The sequence below is a fragment of the Sesamum indicum genome, linkage group LG6 (genome assembly GCF_026168435.1).
Source record: "Sesamum indicum cultivar Baizhima isolate 11 linkage group LG6, ASM2616843v1, whole genome shotgun sequence".
Classification (NCBI taxonomy): Eukaryota; Viridiplantae; Streptophyta; class Magnoliopsida; order Lamiales; family Pedaliaceae; genus Sesamum; species Sesamum indicum.
The window spans coordinates 15679402-15698424 of NC_142662.1; the positions used below are offsets into that span (position 1 = coordinate 15679402).

The 19023-nt window shown below is 33.4% G+C and overlaps 1 protein-coding gene and 1 long non-coding RNA gene across 3 annotated transcripts; both read left to right on the forward strand.

The window, feature by feature from the left end:
• Positions 1-2247: 2247 nt before the first annotated feature.
• LOC148787851 (uncharacterized) lies at positions 2248-5457 on the forward strand. 2 transcript variants are annotated; one of them, XR_016066012.1, is made up of 3 exons: positions 2479-2955; positions 3363-3510; positions 4480-5457. It is a non-coding gene; the product is annotated as an uncharacterized LOC148787851 (long non-coding RNA). The 2 variants fall into 2 exon arrangements; XR_016066011.1 differs by having other exon boundaries at positions 2248-2955; positions 3363-5457.
• Positions 5458-11613: 6156 nt separating this feature from the next.
• On the forward strand, positions 11614-14471 carry LOC105164401 (soluble inorganic pyrophosphatase 1). Its single transcript, XM_011083045.3, has 9 exons — positions 11614-11729; positions 12325-12454; positions 12543-12571; positions 13107-13172; positions 13257-13364; positions 13438-13503; positions 13585-13705; positions 13824-13905; positions 14121-14471. Exons 2-9 carry the CDS (start codon positions 12334-12336, stop codon positions 14161-14163), a joined length of 636 nt encoding a protein of 211 aa, XP_011081347.1. The 5' UTR covers positions 11614-11729; positions 12325-12333; the 3' UTR covers positions 14164-14471.
• Positions 14472-19023: the final 4552 nt, after the last annotated feature.

Sequence of the window (19023 nt, forward strand, 5' to 3'; positions counted from 1 at the left end):
GCAAATAAGGTGTAGAAATACAAAAACAAACATTGAGCGTGTTTTATCTTGTTTCGAAAAATAAAAAAAAAACATGAATTTCTTTCTCAGTCTTCCCATTCCTCAACTCACGACATTTACCAACTTCTTTCTCCCCAAATCCCTAGCCCCAAACCAACTATTGCAAGCTCCAATCCATCTACCAGCGACAATGAGGAAGATTTTGCTATTGTCGGCACTCGGCCAATACAAGTGCTCGAACAGGTTTGCCATTTCCTCTTATATTCTTGGTCTCAGCGTCGGCTTGTCAGTAGGTAGGGGGAAGATAAACCCATCTGATGCGAGATGGAGCATGAGGTGCTTTCTCTTGTTTCAAACATTGGACTCCTAAAAACGAGAGCTAGTGAAGGTCATCGACGGCTTAAGGCAAAAATCTGAGGATTTGGAAAAGGACATGGGTTTTACTGAAACTTTGCAAGGGTCCCTCTCTCCAACGGAGAAAGGGAGTAGGGGGAGCAGCAGAAAGGTGTGGGAGAGGCTCGAGCTGTTCGTTACACATAATTCGCGCTCGAGCTCAAACCTTAAGAGCTTTCGAGCTCGAGTTCAACTCATTTACACCCTTAATATAGACAATTGCAATAAGAAGGTCCTAAGATGACCTTAATGGGAGAGCCCTAATGGTCTCATATAGAGTTCTTGATGAGGTTGTAAAACTTTTCTTGGAATTTCCATTTAACTTCTTTACATGGAAATCAAATAAATTCTATAATTTCCAAGAACTTGACAAATCATAATTTTCACATAAACATAAACTCTTACCTTGATCCATTACTTGAAATTACTTGCAGATCACCAAGAACTCTTTAAGTGTAGATTATCCCCTCTAGCCTCTCCTTTCAGTTCTTCTTGATGGTTAGAAGATGGTTTTCTTTCAAGGTTACATATATTTATAAATATCTATAGAAGACTATGGAATTACATAAGACCTTTCATCTTACAACCATTAGTCCAACCTTTACAATTCTTTATGAAGTAGAGGAGAGGGTATCTTGACCTTTGGTTGTAATCCAATTTAATGCTAACTTAACCATCAAAGTTAAACCTTTCAATTACCACCATAAAATATCCTTAATGTGTACTCTTACACTTTATGTCACATGGACCACAATAATTATAATATTAAAATATTCTAACATTCTCCCACTTGGTCCAAGTAACAGCTTGAAGCTTTATGGAAAAGTGCACTCTGAATTTCAACTTTAATAGAATTGAAACTAATGGATCATGGCAGTCACATATTACTACAGGAACATGATCCCTTCTATGTACCACAAATCAATTTCAACTCAAAATTTCTTTTACTTTTGAGAAATATCATAAGCCTCAACTTTAATGTCTTGTAAATAAGACTCAACTTGTTATCTTACAATGCATGTGCACAACCTTTCTAGATAACAAGATAAATATAACAGAAACAACACTTTAATCAAATTTAGAGTATCATACCATCGTGAGCAACGTCATTTTATTGTATGCATACGTTAACAACTGTTATGCTAACAAGGACTCTGCTATTATACCCATCCTTTTAACATGTCCGAAAAATGTCTTAGGTTGTAAACCCTTAGTCAGCGGATCCGCTACCATAAGATCCTTATTATTGTGCTCAACTGATACTCGATGTTTCTGTACATCTTCCTTTACTGACAAGTACTTTAATTCCATGTGTTTTGCACCTTTAGAGTACTTATCATTCTTTGAGAACAAGAAAGCTGCGGAATTATCATAATAAATTCTCAGCGGCTTGGCTATACTGTCGACAATCCCAAGTCCTGAGATAAAGTTCCACAACCACAATCCATGAACCGTGGCATCAAAGCATGCCACAAATGCAGCCTCCATAGTGGAAGTAGCAATGACAGATTGTTTTTCACTTTTCCATGATACAGCTCATTCAGCTAATAGGAACACGTAACCGAATGTTGATTTTTTGGTGTCTACACATCCGGCATAATCTGAATCTGAATATCCAATCATCTCAAGATAATTGGATCTTCTGTACATTAACATGTGGTCCTTGGCGCCTTTTAAATACCGAAGGACTTTCTTTGTAGCTTTTCAGTGGTCCATCCCGAGATTACTTTGATATCGACCAGGAATACCAACAACAAAACTGATATCTGGTCGAGTACATGTTTGAACATACATGAGACTCCCAACCACTGATGCATAGGGAATTGATTCCATTTCCTTTTGTTCCAAATGATTCTTGGGACATTGCATTTGATTAAATTTGTCCCCTTTGGCTGTGTTTACTAAAGTGGAAATGAAGGGATGTCCGCCTTAAATAGTGGTTATCCACCGTTTACTTTCAAAAAGCGTAGCCCAGGACCAAAGCGAATGGCCCGGTACTGGGTTGTATGAAACCCTGAATATGGTTCCGGGCTAGGGGGGTGGGATTCGAATCCCATCGAGTTATCCCACTTTTCGCGCTTGCTCATTTTACATTTTTATCCTCGATTTTTGATCGTCACCGACTGACTTTAATTCTCTTTCTTCTCTCTTTACGATTACTTCTGCCTTGAAGAAAAAGAAAAGCAGTTCAAAATCCACCCCCTTCTCTCTCCTCTGCTACTGAAATAAAGTGAGACACGAACAGACGCCTGCATTGAAGTTATTGAGTCTGTGTTCTGTAATATTACAATGACGCTGCATCCAGAATGTTCAGGAACCAGTACGACACCGACGTCACGACATGGTCGCCGGCAGGGCGGCTGTTCCAAGTATAATACGCGATGGAAGCGGTGAAGCAGTGCTCGGCGGCGATAGGGCTGAGATCTAAGACTCATGTGGTGCTCGCCAGCGTTAACAAGGCAAGGTCTGAGCTCTCCTCGCACCAGAAGAAGATCTTCAAGGTCGACGACCACATCGGTGTGGCCTTCGCCGGACTGACGGCCGATGGACGACAAGGCTCAGGTTTAGTTTAATTTCTTGGTGAAACCCTAAGTGTTTCATTTCTCGTTTCTCGTACTTGTTTGGTGGTATATTTTGTGGAGCATTGTCTAATTGAGAGTTAGGGTTTAATATTAGGGGCCCAGTAGTGTAGAAATTCGTGAAAGGATCACAAGGAAAAAAATGGATTAATGTATATCAGTAACTTAATTAATGCTTTGACGAGAACTGCTTCATTTTTCATTGATGGTATTCTTTTGGATGTTTCTTGTGTATAGATGCGGAGAATTGTGCAATTGAGAGTTTGTGTTTTGATTGAGGAGTAGTAGTATGGGAATTTCAGGGATGGATCTGAAGAAAACCTTGGGCAAACTTTTGTTAATAAACTTTCATTATGTTGAATTGAAATAATTTTGTACTCTATATACCAGCGAGGGGAGCCTGGAATGAAGAGCCCGAATGCACAATTTGGATTGGAAGCTTGGAATTTCTACAATGAAGTTGGCGTGGAAGCGCCAAACATGGGCAGCCCAAGAATGGCTGAGTGTGCTAATCTTTACTGCCCAACTGTAACTGCAGGTTCAGTTTAATCTCATTTTCTTGCCGCAATTATATTTTTCTGTTCAAATGTTAATTTTTTGTTTATTCTTGAATGAAGAAATAGATTATGGTAAAATGGAGAAATACATTTGATGAAATGAGACAATAATTGATGCATAATTAGGATAGTAGGCAGAGTCTTGAACTCAGAACTGCAAAGTTGAAATGTTAGCTAATGTAAATTGATTTAAGTACGACATGCCACATTTGAGTAATAATTGTTGGATAGGTGAAGCTTTTGAAACCATAAACAGAGTTCCAACGGTGCCCTGTCTGGTCAAGTGTTTGTACCTCCTTTTTGATATACTGATAGGAATATGTAAGTCTTTGCATTGTGTTTACTGAATACTTAAACGCAAAACATTAGTGCTAGAAAAGATTACATCGATTTACACCGTTACATTTGACCATGTAAGCTCAGTCGGTTAGACTGAACTTATCTAGTATGCCAGCTATCTATTTGGATCAAATACGGAAAACGGAGGATTGTATTTGCTAAAGGATGGAGGGGGACTGCCACATAGCATGACAATATGAGATCAAGTTGTCTTTCGGATTAGGATTATTGTGTGATAACTCACTCTTTTCGTGGTGTGCCTTTGCAACAAGAGAGATTTTCTATTTGGTGTGGTCTCGAAGGAATTTATACACCTAGAATATGGAGGAGAAAAATAGAATTAATTCAAACTGTAGAAATTCATACTTTTTCTGTTAATTGCAACACAGATGATCTTCTTTGTGTCCATTTAAAGGTATAGTTTCTTTTATCCTCCACACCCCTGCCCCTGCGCAACCCTAACCTCACTCACTTCCTTCCCATTTAATCTAGTAAGTTAGTATGAAGTGTACTCTGAACCAAAAAAAAAAAAAAAAGAAACCCGAGAAGGCTTGACTATGAAATATGTGATACTTCGTTTAGGGTTTTATGATATCAAAACTTCTTTGCAGAATGTTTCGCCTGCACATGTGCCAGATATTGTGGTGTTTATAGATGGTGTCGCAGTTGTTTTTGAAGAGCCATCAAAAAGTGGACCACCATTTTTCTTACCTATGGCTTGCATTGAATCTGGGAACAACTGCAGTTTACCAAATTTGGCACTCAGGTTTTGTCTTTTACCTGCATAAACTTGTTTAATTAACTTTCTTCTTTGATATTTTAGTAACTGCTTACGTATGTAAAGAATTTTTACATTTCTTTGTAATTTACTGCAATTATGCTGAAACATTTAAAATTCTTATTTGAGAACATGGAGATTTACCTATTAGATATAACAAATCTTGTATGTCTTGCTTGCTGCAAAAACTGGTCTTTGGGGCTAGTATCTTATGTTGTCTGTGACTGAGGCCTGGACAATTTTGCTGCTGGTAATGTTGCCTTAGGACTGCAGTCTTTCTCACCATATCTCTCAAACATTTGTGAACGAAAATGTGAAGTTTTGATCCGAGTGCTCCTTAGATGGCAAATCTATCATTTAATTCAGATACAGGTGACAACTACAATGTGGAAGCATATCAAATTTGTGAGGTGTGCCACATAAAATGGGTTATTTGACCCGCTTATTTGTTTCATGCCGGAGATATTGTGAACAACACATTGAAACCAACCACTCCAAGCTACTACGACACAGAATGGAGGAGATTAATGGAGCAGTGTTGGGCCCCAAATCCTGCTATGAGGCCATGTTTTACAGAAATTGCTAGCCGATTGCGCGTATTGTCTTCCTCGGCCCAGACACGGAAGGCGAGTTGATAGATAATCAGAAGATGGTTTGATGTATTCTTTACTAATTAAAGCAATTAGTTCATTTAATTCTAGAGAGTAGGGACATTACGTCATTAATCAGTGAAACAAATGGCCTGAAAATTGGCAATACATTTGTCATGATCATCATCATCGTCATATATAAATGTAAAGTTCTTTGAAAATCCCATAATGGGCAAAGCTTTTATATCTCCTGTACCATCAATTGTGTTCTTATTTCTGGGGGTGGAGGTAAGGGGAAGGTGTAATAATTTGAACAATATTGATTGCAAAGTGGCATACTGATAGTTACAAGTATGGTTATAAAACTAAGAAAAATACCAAGAGAGGAAAAGTGGTAATAGAACTAGAAATTGAAGGGAAAAGTGGCATACTGCGTTCTGTAATTGTTCAAATTGAAGGGGGCAAAATGGTAATAGAAGTAGAAAATGGTCAATTAATCCATACAGGTAAACAGAAATATAAGGATATAATGCCACTCTTATCCGGGGAAGTAAACATATGAGCACTCATCCCATCTCGCACAATCCAACTAACAATCCGAAGTTAATCCCAAGGGGGGATAAGTAGTGAAAAAAAGTAAACATGGCCTTTCTGTATTGGAACAATCCCTGGGAACATTTATCCATTTTGAATCTTTCTAAGACTTTGTTGATATAACCTTTCTGAGACAATCCCAACAATCCTTGCAATCTGTCCCAAAATATTTCTATTCCAATCACATAGGATGCCTCACCCATATCTTTCATTTCGAAGTTCTTAGAAAAAATCTTCTTTGCATCATGTAACATACTAGTGTCATTTGCAGCAAGTAAAATGTCATCAACATATAGGACCAAAATAACAATACAGCTCCCACTGAACTTCATATAGATGCATCGGTCAACAATGTTCTCTATAAATCCATAAGATGTAATGGTGCTATTAAACTTAAGATACCATTGACGGGAGGCTTGTTTTAGTCCGTATATTGATTTCCTCAGCTTACACACCATAGTTTCTTTTCCTGTGGCTAGAAAACCTTCCGGTTGTTCCATATATACTTCCTCTTCCAAGTCACCATTAAGAAGAGCAGTCTTTACATCTATCTGATGAAGCTCAATCGTAATGAGCTAACAGAGCCAAAATAATTCTTAAGGAATCTTTCTTTGAAACTGGAGAGAAAGTTTCCTTATAATCGATACCATCTTTTTTAGTGGAACCTTTTAGCAACGAGTTTGGCTTTATACCTTTCAATGTTGCCCTTCGAGTCTCGCTTAGTCTTGAAGACCCACTTACAGTCAACTCATTTGTAACCTTCAGGCAACTCTACCAAGTCCGAGACATAATTGTCACCCATTGACTTTAATTCTTCTTTCATGGCATCGATCCACTTTTCAGAATTACTACATTCTATGGCTTGTTGGAACGTGACAGGATCCTTATCAATGCTCAAATCACATTCATGCTCGAGAGAATAAATCACATAATCATCAGAGATAGTTGATCTTCTTTGCCTTTCAAATCGCTGTAACATGGCTTCCTTTTGTGATTCATTTATCTCCGGCTTACTATTCATTTGTTTATTGTGTATACGTTCAAGATATGGGTTAGGAACATCTATTTCTTGTTCCGTAATGTCGCGTGACTATAATGCAACAATAGGAACATGAACAACATCATTAGATATAATGGGTGAAGATGCTTCAACCCGTATCTCATTGATGTCAACCTTTCGTAGTTCCTCACTCCCACTAATCTGTCCATTTTTAATGAACCGAGCATTGCCTGTCTCAACTATTCGCGTACTATGATTAGGACAATAAAATCTATACCCCTTAGATTTCTCAGGATAGACAATGAAATCACCACTGATTGTCCTAGCATCAAGCTTCTTTTTATGTGGATTATATATTCTCACTTCAGCTGGACAAACCCAAATACAAAGATGCCTCAAACCCGGCTTCCTACCAGTCCACAATTCATAAGGAGTTTTCAGAACTACCTTACTAGGAACCCGATTGAGAAGATATGCAGCAGTCTTTAAAGCATATATCCACAATGAAAGAGATAAAGAAGTATTGCTTAACATACTCCTAACCATGTCCATTGATGTACGATTCCGCCTTTCAGCTACACCATTCTGTTGAGGTGTACCAGGCATTATATACTGTGCACAAATGCCTCGACATTCAAGGAATTTTGCAAATGGACCAGGATTTTGTCCAGTCTCATTAAACCTTTCATAATACTCACCACCCCTATCAGATCTCACGATTTTCACTTTTCTATCTAGCTGCCTTTCTACCTCATTAATGAACACCTCAAGGATGTCAGCTGACTGAGACTTGTCATGCAGCAGATATAAATAACTATAACGTGAGAAATCTTCGATAAAAGTGATGAAGTACTTTTCACCGCTCCAAGAAAGAATGTCAAAATGGCCACATATATCAGTATGAATGATCTCTAATAGTTAAGTGCTTCTTGTGGCTAGTTTCTTTACTGTATGTGTGGTTTGTTTTTCTTTTATACATTCCACACACGCCTCTAGATCAGTAAAAAATCCAACTAAGGAAGTATTTCACTTTTCACTAACCTCATGATTCTTTTCTTGGAAATATGACCTAGTCTTTGATGCCACAATGAAGTAGAATTTTCATTATGTGCACTACGTTTAATACCAATACTGTGCTCAATGTTAAACAGGGAATCAAGGAACTTTTCATCAAGATTAAAACGATACAATCCATTAAGCAAAGTACCAGAACCACAACAATACTTTTGTTTTAACAACTTAAATGTATCATGTTTAATCTCAAAACAAAAACCATTATTGTCCAGTACTGAAATAGAAACTAAATTTCTACCGCATTCAGGTACATAGAGATACTTTTCTAGATCTAAATCACACCCAGTGTCCAAGATCAATCTGTATGTCCCTATACCCTCGATGCATGCCTTCATTCTGTTTTCCATGAACAAATATTGTTCAGTTCCGTTTATGGGCTGGATTGAAGGTAATCCCTGTGTAACATGAGATACATAAGTAGTAGCACCAGAATCTAACCACCAGGTATCAAAAGGGACTTTAACAAGATTTGATTCGAAGCATACAGAAACATAATGTATACCATTCTTTTCGAACCAAGCCTTTCTTTTCGGGCAATCTTTCTTTACATGCCCAAGTTTCCTACAGAAGTAACATCTCTAGTCTTTATGGACATGACTCTTATTGACCTTCATTGGGGTCTTTCCTTAACCCTTACCCCTTTTTCCTGGTTTTTCTTTACTACTGCTAGCAGCATCATTAACTGTGAGGTGGACAGAGTGTTGCTTTATTTTCTTCAATCTCCCTTCCTCCTGAACCAACATGGCTTTAAGCTCTTGAAAGTTCCATTTTTCTTTTATGGTGTTATAATTCACCTGGAACTGGCCAAACTCAGCAGGAAGAGAATTGATAATAAACTGTAATAGGAACGAATTGCTCACATCCATCCCCAGAGCCTTCAACTTTGCTGCTAGATTTGACATCTCAGTCACATGATCATGAAAGGAGCACGACCAATTAAACCTCTTCGTGGTTAGCTCACTCATGAGGCTCCCAACAATGGACTTATCCGTAATGTCTGATTGGGAATACTCCTTTATTTCCATCAAAAATTCCTTATCATTGTCAGTGTTAGGCATCGATGGCTTCACTGATTCTGCCATGGTCATCCTCATCAAGTTTAAGCCCAGCCGATTAGACTTTTCCCAAGCCTCAAAGTATAACTTTTGGGCTACCGTGCTGGTATCCATTATGGCTTTGGGCTTTCCATCAGTAACTATCACTAAATCCAAATTCATAACACCCAGTTCAAAATGAATTTGTTCAGACCATTCAGCGTAGTTAAGCCCGTTAAACATGATAACAGAGTTACTCGATGCGAACATGTCCAGTGATGCTGCAAGACATTAATACATGTCAATACTGTAATGCATTGAGTTTAACTGTACTAGCTCCAGACGATCATACACCAAAAACTTTAAGCGCATATTCAAGTTAACCTCTGAGTTTTCCTTAAATACACAAATAACATTAATGATGCCAAATAATTTTCTTTTATGGATAATCAAATAAACATTAATATTATCTTTGGATAAAAAACATGTCTATGGATTAATCCCTATAATGTCATTGATTATAATGCAATGATCCACCTTTGGGTGACCTCCAAGCAGTATAATCAAACAACCCAATTGTTTAATCAAAACTTTAACGGCATCCTGAGCAATTCGAATAAGTTTAATTTATATGTTTAATTATCATTTCAGCCAGGTCACTTTGGTGACCAACAAGCTACTTTTAAAAAATTAAACATAAAGCTAAAACACCTTACATATCCAATATACCTTTAAGCTTGGCCACTTGGGTGACTAAGTCGGTGCTTGAATATATACGAATAGTACAATTTGTGTAAACATATCACAAATATAAACTTTACATGTATGTGCATAAATTAATATCCATTAAAATGTCAGATATTCATAACATTCATTAAACATTAGAGACTATTATGTCAAACAAATATGACAATCCTGACATAATGGAAAAACAATTAACTTTAAATCCTTTTGGCACATACATATATGTGATAATAGAAGCAAGCATTTCATGATAAACTGTATCAAATCATGAAACCTATATGCATCAACAATACCTTTTTAATCATAAAAGATTAATCGCAGCGAAATACAATTCATAAACTATGATGGATCAAAACTTTCATTGGAACATTATGACTTGTTAAATAATGGGCTCTGATACCACATGTAAAACTTTTCTTGGAATTTCTATTTAACTTCTATACATGAAAATCAAATAAATTCTGTAATGTCCAAGAATTTGACAAATCATAATTTTCACATAAACATAAACTCTTACCTTGATCCATTAATTGCAGATCACCGAGAACTCTTTAAGTGTAGATTATCCCCTCTAGCCTCTCCTTTCAGTTCTTCTTGATGGTTAGAAGAAGTGTTTTCTTTCAGGTTACATATATTTATAAATATGTATAGAAAATTATGGAATTACGTAAGACCTTTCATCTTACAACTATTAGTTCAACCTTTACAATTCTTTATAAGGTAGAGGAGAGGGTATCTTGACCCTTGGTTGTAATCCAACTTAATGCTAACTTAACCATCAAAGTTAGACTTTTCAATTACCACCATAAAATATCCTTAATCTGCACTCTTACACTTTATGCAACATGGACCACAATGATTGTAATATTAAAATATTATAACGGAGGTAACTTCCAAATACAAGTTGTTTTAGCTTGTGAAGGTCTTCGAGGACTTATCATAAATATATTCCCGCATCGATCTTCTTAATCAACGTGACTTGTTGCAATTTGTACATGGGAATGGATCTCCGTCAATGTGAAATCGCATCATAAAAAGAGCTGTTCTTCATTATTCCAACTATGGTGTTAAAAAAGCGACATCATCGTGAATAATTTTGAAATTTTGACCCATCAAATAAGCGGGTATTAATCTCGTTTAATGTGAATTTTATAGGTAATTGTCTCACTTAACGTGAGTTTATTAGTATATAAATGAATTTATGGATCAAATCAATATATTTCTCAATTTATTAATTGTAACACATGTACTTATGTAATCACGATTTCTATATATATATCAAAAACAATAAATATATATACCAAAGAAAGTTTTACTTAAATTTCTCCCGATATATTTTAACTTTTATTTTTAATATTGACTATTATAAATGCAATAATGTTTTTAATATTTGTGTATTAATTCTTCACAAAATTTATTTATGGTTATTTCTAAATACAATAGTAATAGAAATGGCATTAGGATAAGGCGTAAATTAATCATCGGAATGCAGACATTTCGTATTTCAAATCTTATTATATCTTCTATCTTATTTTACATATATATATTTTATAGATATAAAAATTATATCATTGATTTTATTTAAAAATCAATTTTATAGACATACCTTATACATGTTAAATAAAATAAAATTGCAGTAGAAAATTCAATGGTAGGAGGACGTCAAGCAAACACGAAATCAAGGGATGAGATCATGGTGGTAAGAAAGGGGGACAGTACCCTCCATTCACTCCGCCTCCCATGTTCCTCACAGACCAATTCCAATGTCGGATTTCTTCAAACATACTAAAATTATCATTGTTTTTCTTTCGTTGTTGTTCAGATCTGACAATTCAGACCTGGCTGTCAGCTACTTCCGCTGCCGTGTTTCCACGTCGACTTGACTCCTTCCCCTATTTGCTTATATATATATATATATATGTATATTACATGTATATATATATATATAAGTTGTCGTAACTCAAATAACCAAGTGTTCGTGCGTTAGACCATCATCACTTTGATCATCTTCATTGTCGTACCGATTCTTGTTTCTCTACTTTCCAAGGTACCATTTCTCCTTTCTCCTCTCACGATAAACAAAACGATCACATGTTATTATATTGATGAACGTAACTTTTACTTTTTGTAAGATCACAGGATTAAATTGAATTATCAATTACTATTGGGACGAGAAATCTTCTTCGTGAGTTATTGATGTGCAGAAAAGGTGTAAATAATATCTTTTTTTAGATTAGTGAAATGTGTTTGAAATCAGAGACGATTATATATTCAATCGGAAAAACCAGATAAAAATGATAAAGAAATTGTTAGTATTTTATTTTAGAAGAAGGGATTGGTGATCGAAGGAATATTAGTATGAAAAGGATAGTTCGTAGTCTGTATTGCCGACTTTTTCTCTACATATTTATCTTCCGTCAAGTCCTATTTGTACTGGTTGATGGAAGATTAATCTTGATCCTGCAATTGTATGTGATTGTGATTAAAAGTTATTCACTATCGAGAAGAATGCTCAAAATCATCTAGGATGTTTTTCTATACTCGTTTAAATATCTAAGATTTTAACCAAAAACACATTAATTTTAATAGAAATTATCGATATAACGATGCGTAAATGAGTGGTGTGTATGTGTTGGTTGCAGGAAAAAAACATGAGTGACGGGAATGGAACGGAAGGGGCGGCGGGCCGGGCTCCCAAACTAAACGAGAGGATCCTCTCCTCCCTCTCCAGGAGATCGGTAGCTGCTCATCCCTGGCATGATCTCGAGATCGGTAATTCACTGCCTCAAATGCTTGTGCTTTTCGCTTACTTGCTTCTACTCCGTGCATGTATTTCATATCTTGCACTTGTTGTTTGCAGGACCTGGGGCACCCCAAATTATCAATGTTGTACGTAATCTTTCTCCACTCCCATCATCTTTGTTTTTTCTAATGCACACCCTTCACCAATTAAGTCAAATAAAGACAAGTTAGAAAATTGACACAGATACTTCTATTTATCATCCAAAATAAAGAGAAAAAATGCAAGCAGTGCTCTTGTGATATTGCAAATGAGCAAATTATCCTCTGTAGAAAAAAAAAAAACTAGCAATTTACCTCCTTGTATTTTTAAAAATACAGCAATTTACCTCTCTGTTTATGTTTCTAAAAATGCAAAACTTTACCGCATTAGAGAGGAAGGTAAATTGCTCATTTTGAAAAATATAAAAGGTGAATTAAGAGTAATTTGCTCATTTTTAATATAAAAACGAGGTAAATTAATATAATTTGCTCAATTACAGTATCAAAAGAGATAAAGTGTATGAAATAATAGCAATTTAGCCCACAGGGCTAGAAAGCTGCTTCTTGACTATGAATGCTTGTGAAGGAAGGTGAGAAAAGGTCAATTGGGTGGCTTAGAAGTCATGTTGTCGGATTGTTGCAGGTAATTGAGATATCCAAAGGAAGTAAAGTGAAATATGAACTCGACAAGAAAACTGGTCTCATCAAGGTACGTATGGTTGAATAATCTCATCCCTATGAGTCATCCTCATGTATATACATATGCATACCAACTGTTTGAATAAATGCCCAGGTTGATCGCGTATTGTACTCCTCCGTCGTCTATCCTCACAATTACGGCTTCATTCCTCGTTCGCTATGTGAAGATAATGATCCAATGGATGTTCTAGTCATTATGCAGGTATTTAACTTTTCCTAATCTTTGAGAATGGTTACGTTTTTAGAACAATGATCACACTGAATTTGCTTGGCAGGAACCTGTCGTCCCTGGATGTTTTCTAAGAGCCAGGGCTATAGGCCTGATGCCCATGATTGATCAGGTATCACCCATTCCACTAAGGAAACTGAATTAGTTTCTTAACGACATATGTATGACATTGGGATTAATTTTGTCCGAGCAGGGAGAGAAAGACGACAAGATCATAGCCGTGTGTGCTGATGATCCCGAGTACCGCCACTTCACTGATATCAGTCAACTACCACCCCATCGTCTCACTGAAATCCGCCGTTTCTTTGAAGACTGTATCCTGATCACCAACCTGACTTTGGAATTTGCTTTTGCGTCCAAATCTTTTATGTATACATATATATGTGTAGATGAAAACGGAATTTTCATTTTTTCTTAACGAGTACTGTTTAGACAAGAAGAACGAGAACAAAGAGGTAGCCGTGGATGAGTTTCTGCCTTCAGATACTGCTCTCACTGCCATCCAGCACTCCATGTATGTTTTCAAATTTACATGTTTTGTAGACACGGGCCAGTGAAATTATACCTCCGACCGCATCTGATCACACCTCAACTAATCACACTGAAAGTATACTATACTTGTTATCATATACAGTTCAAAGATAGTGATCAATCACACCTACTTGTCTGATTGGATCGGTTTAGTTTAGATAAAAATTTTCCGTTTATGCCGAATTGTGGTGATTGCAGGGACCTTTATGCTGAGTACATCCTCCACACTTTGAGGAAGTGAATGGATTAAAGAAAGCATTATACTGTGCTACAGTAGTGGTGGCACTCAGAAGGAAGACTATACACTATACCATTGCTTCCTTCTGGAGTGAAAAGTTTATACGGAAGAGACTCCGCTTGTCATACCACGCAATTTTGAGCTTTGAATTTTTCTTCTGCATTTATTTATTCTTTTTTAGTACTTTTTCTTGTTTATTTTGATGAAGTTTCTCACTTTGGAAAACTCATCCCAGCTGTGTAGGAATGAATAGTGGTTGGTGCAATAATCAATAACAAGTTGTTTATCCCTTTAGGGCTAAATTCTCCATATATTTTTGGCTGTTCCAAGACATTGAAAATGAATAAAATCTATTTTAAATTGCTAAAATTACATTTCTTAAACCTCATCTATGATGATTTTTATTATTTACAAATATAATCTATTATTATTTGGAGACGCTAAGTATAAAAGAATTGGACGTTAATTATCACAACTGAAAAAGATAATATCAACAACAGAAAAATCAAGTGACCAGCTATCTAGATAGATTTAGAAGTGATCACGGTGCGGTTTTGATTTTTTTTTATACTTAATTGTCGTTGTCGGTTTTATAAGATGTTATTTCAAATTGACACTTTCAAAATTTTATACGATGTTTTTTTCAAATTGACACTTTCAAAATAAAAATGAAAAATATTGTTTCGGGCGGTATAATGATTTTAATACTTGTAACAAAAATAAGACATTAAAACTAACAAAAAGTATGAATGTTTATAGTTAATTAAAACTCTCTTATCGAAAAAAAGTATTAGATTATCGAAACAATTGAAGTCAATACACAATAATACAATTACATAGTTAAAGTCTTTAAATAACAAAATTTAACAAGTTTTGAAATAATAATCAAAGTCATAAAATACACAATAATTCAAGATATAATAAAATTATAAGTTTTTAAAAATACGGTTAAATACAATTTACCCCCAGTGTTAATAGAAAAATAAAATATAAAAACCCTGTAATAAAATAATATGCAATTTATCCTCTTGTAATTTAAAAAAAGATGCAGTTTACCTCCCTGTGAAGGTGAGTAAATTACATCATTTTAATATCACAAAAAGGTAAATTGCACTTTCTTTTTTTCAAAGTGGAGAGAAAGAAGATGAGGAAAAATGAAAGAGAAAGAAGGGAAAGGGAGAAATTTTAATGGGCTTGATTTGTTATTTTAAAATTTAAACATATCTTTTTTCGTACAGAGACTAAATCTAAGGTTTACAAAAATGGCTTTGTAACGCGGACTTTCTATAAGGGTGAATAACCTCATGTGATATTGAAAATGAATATATTATCTCTTTATGAAAAAAATATAGCAATTTACTCCCTGTATTTTTTAAAATAAAGCAATTTACCTCCTACACGTGGAGGTAAATTGCTTCATTTTAAAAATTATATGGGGTAAATTGTTGTATTTTATAAAATATAGGGAGATAAATTGCTATTTATATTTTTCATAAGGGGGTAATTTGCTCATTTGCGATATCACAAAGGGATTTTTTGTATTTTTCTCCTTTTTTATAATATATGAATTTTGGGCTTCAATAATTTGAATACAATTTTTTAAAATAATTAATTAATTTTATCAAATATGATATATATAATTCAAAAATTAATTATATATTTAACACTAAATTTATATATTACCCCCTCGTATTTTTCTATGAGGACTAAAAAATCCTTGTATTTTAAAAATAGATAAAAAATCCACCATTATTTTAAAAATTCTACACAAAACCCCCCCTCGTTTAGAAACTAATGGAAGGTGGGCTTCAGGCTGGATGAGTAGGAAATGGCATGGTTTTTCACGGCTTTCACCTTATTTTAGACTAAAATTGACATAAATCCCTTCTTTACTTCTATAAGTCACCACCTTTATGGTTTTTTTTATATTATATTTTTTGTTTTAGAACTAATAATTATAAATATAATACATAGCTGATTAAATCTAGACCTTTAATCTTTTATAAGTTTAAGATCTAACTGTTGAGATGGATTAATTAGATCCTATGACTTTTATGTAATAAAAAAACACAATGATTATTAACATAAGAAATAATATGTAATATGTAAGGGCATAACGGTCTTTTAGCAAAAAAATTAACGCCGTTGGTTGCTTGTGTGCTGCATTTAATAAAATAGAGGGGGTTTTGCCTATTTTTTTATACAGGGGATTTTTAACTGAACTTTTAAAATACAGGGGTAGTATGCAATTTGGCCATATTTAATGATGCAGTTCGATTTTTTTAGTTTTAAATCATAACAAAATCAGTAAGTGTGGTGCGGTTTTATTTCAAATTTAAAATTGCAATTCGGAAGATAAATCATAACAGAATGATTCGATTGGGGATTGATTTAGGGATTCTCATGGTGCGGTTTCGATTTTTTTAAACCTATTTTCAAATCAAATTGTCATTGTCGATTTTGTAAAATAATTTTTTGTATAGCCACTTTTAAAATCAAAATTAAAGACGCAGTTGCGGGCGGTTTGGCGGTTTTAATATTTGTAATGAAAATAAGATATTGAAACTAACAAAAATCAAGAAATGAAAATAAGATATGTAGCAAGCAAGAAAACCAACATTATGCACCATAAACCACCAACACTCTCACAACTTTAAGTATAATAAAATATAGGGATAATTATATTCACACCCCCTCACTTATTGTCTTTTTACATAAACTACCCCTGTCTTTTTAAAAATTACAGAAACCACCCCTAAGAGTCTTTAAAATGCCCTTGTTGAATTGGTGAAACTTTAATTTAATTTTATAAATAATATAAATGCCCTCAGAGTTTTGTAATCATCAAAAGGTAGAGAGGGTGTCAAAGTAATATTTATGTGGATGAATAATATGACCTCGTATATATTTTTTTTATTATTTATACTAATTATTAATTTAAATTTAGATTATTTTATCAAATTTTTTATTGAATCTGTATATAAATTTACAACTCTTAATAATTAAAATATTAAATTGTTTAATTAATATCCTAATAAAATTAGTTACTAGCTTATAAATTCAAATTAAAAAATTATCATACTTATATAAATTATTTTAAAATTAAAAAAATATATTTGTGTTTATAACTAACTTTACTAAAAATTTATAGAAGTGTGATAAATAATTTTTAATTTTAATAAAATTATAATAATTTTAAAAATTTATAAAAGTATGATAATTTATAAAACATATTTAAGGTAGGGAACAGATTTATAAAGCAGAGACACTCTAAAATATTTTTTTAATAAATAATTTTGTTTTTACCAATTCTAATATAATTTATATAAACCGCATAAATTATTTTGAAATACAATTTATTAATTTTAATAGAATTTATTCATAAAACAAAAAAAATGAATTTTTTAATTTTAAAAATTTAAAATAATTTATACAAGTGTGTTAATTTTTTAATTTGAATTTATAAGCTAATAACTGATTTTTATTAATATATTATTTGAACAATTTAATATTTTATTTTTTAAGAGTTGGTAAATTTATATATCATTCAATAAAAAAATTAATAAAATAATTTAATTTTTAAATTAAAAATAGTATAAATAATAAAAAAATATATATAGGATCATATTATTCATCCCATAAATATTACTTTGACACCCTATCTACCTTTTGATAATTACAAAACACTCTTGAAGGCGTTTCTGTCATTGAAAAAATAAATTAAAGTTCGACCAAGTCAACAGGGGCATTTTGGGATTTTAATGGCTGTCAGTGGTAGTTTTTGTAATTTTTAAAAAGGCAGGGATTGTTTGTGTAAAAAAGCAATAGGTGAGGGGATGTAAATTTAACTACCCCTAAAATATAAGATCATATATATTAATCTAACAAGAAAATACTTAATCAAATAAAGGTCAATGATCGGTTTTACAGAGAACAGAAATAAAAGGTAGAAAGCGGTAAGAGCGAAAAGAGAAAAGAGGAAAAGGGGGAGCAAAAAAAAGTAGGGGAAAAAATTAATGAAAATTTGAGACGATCATGAGCTTAAAACTTAAATGGGCTTCAAGAATTAAATATATACATATATATATTTGTATAAAGTTTAAATATAAATTTTACAAAAGTGGACTTTGTAATATAGAATCTTTGATAACATATGAATTTTGGGATTATATAATTTGGTATAAAATTCTTATAAAAAATTAATTATTTTATCGAATTATTATATATATAATTTAAAAATTAATTATATATGTAGCGGTACGGTGCGATTTTTATTTTTTAAATTCTAGATTAAAACTAAAAACCAATTGTGTAGTACGATTTTACTTTAAATTTAGAGTTGCAGTTTGAAAAATAAATCGTGAAAAATGATTCAATTATCTTTTGATTCCGACGACTAGTGGGTTTTGGCGGTTTTAATATGTTTATTATCACCTCTAGATAAAATATTTTAATGATAAATATATATACAGATAACGTAATATACAGTAGTGTATGTACATAATATATGTAATAGGATTAGTTACATCGATCTTTTTCAAAATTTTGGTGTAGTTACATGTAGATCCTATGTGGTTTGAAATATTAAATCTAGTATTTTCGATGTTTGTTTTCGTCTAACAAATAGATCAACCCATTAGTCAAAATTCACTAAATTTGTCGATATTAGCAAAAAAGTTGAATAAAATTCATATTTGGTCTTGATTGACTTATTACTTACTTATTACGTAAATCTTTTTCTAATCAAACTACTCATACACATCTTCACACTTTATGAGAGATATACCTTCACCATTATAAGGATAATTTGACTAAAAATAATTTATTTGAGTTACAATAAGTCATTAATGAGTCAATCGGGGT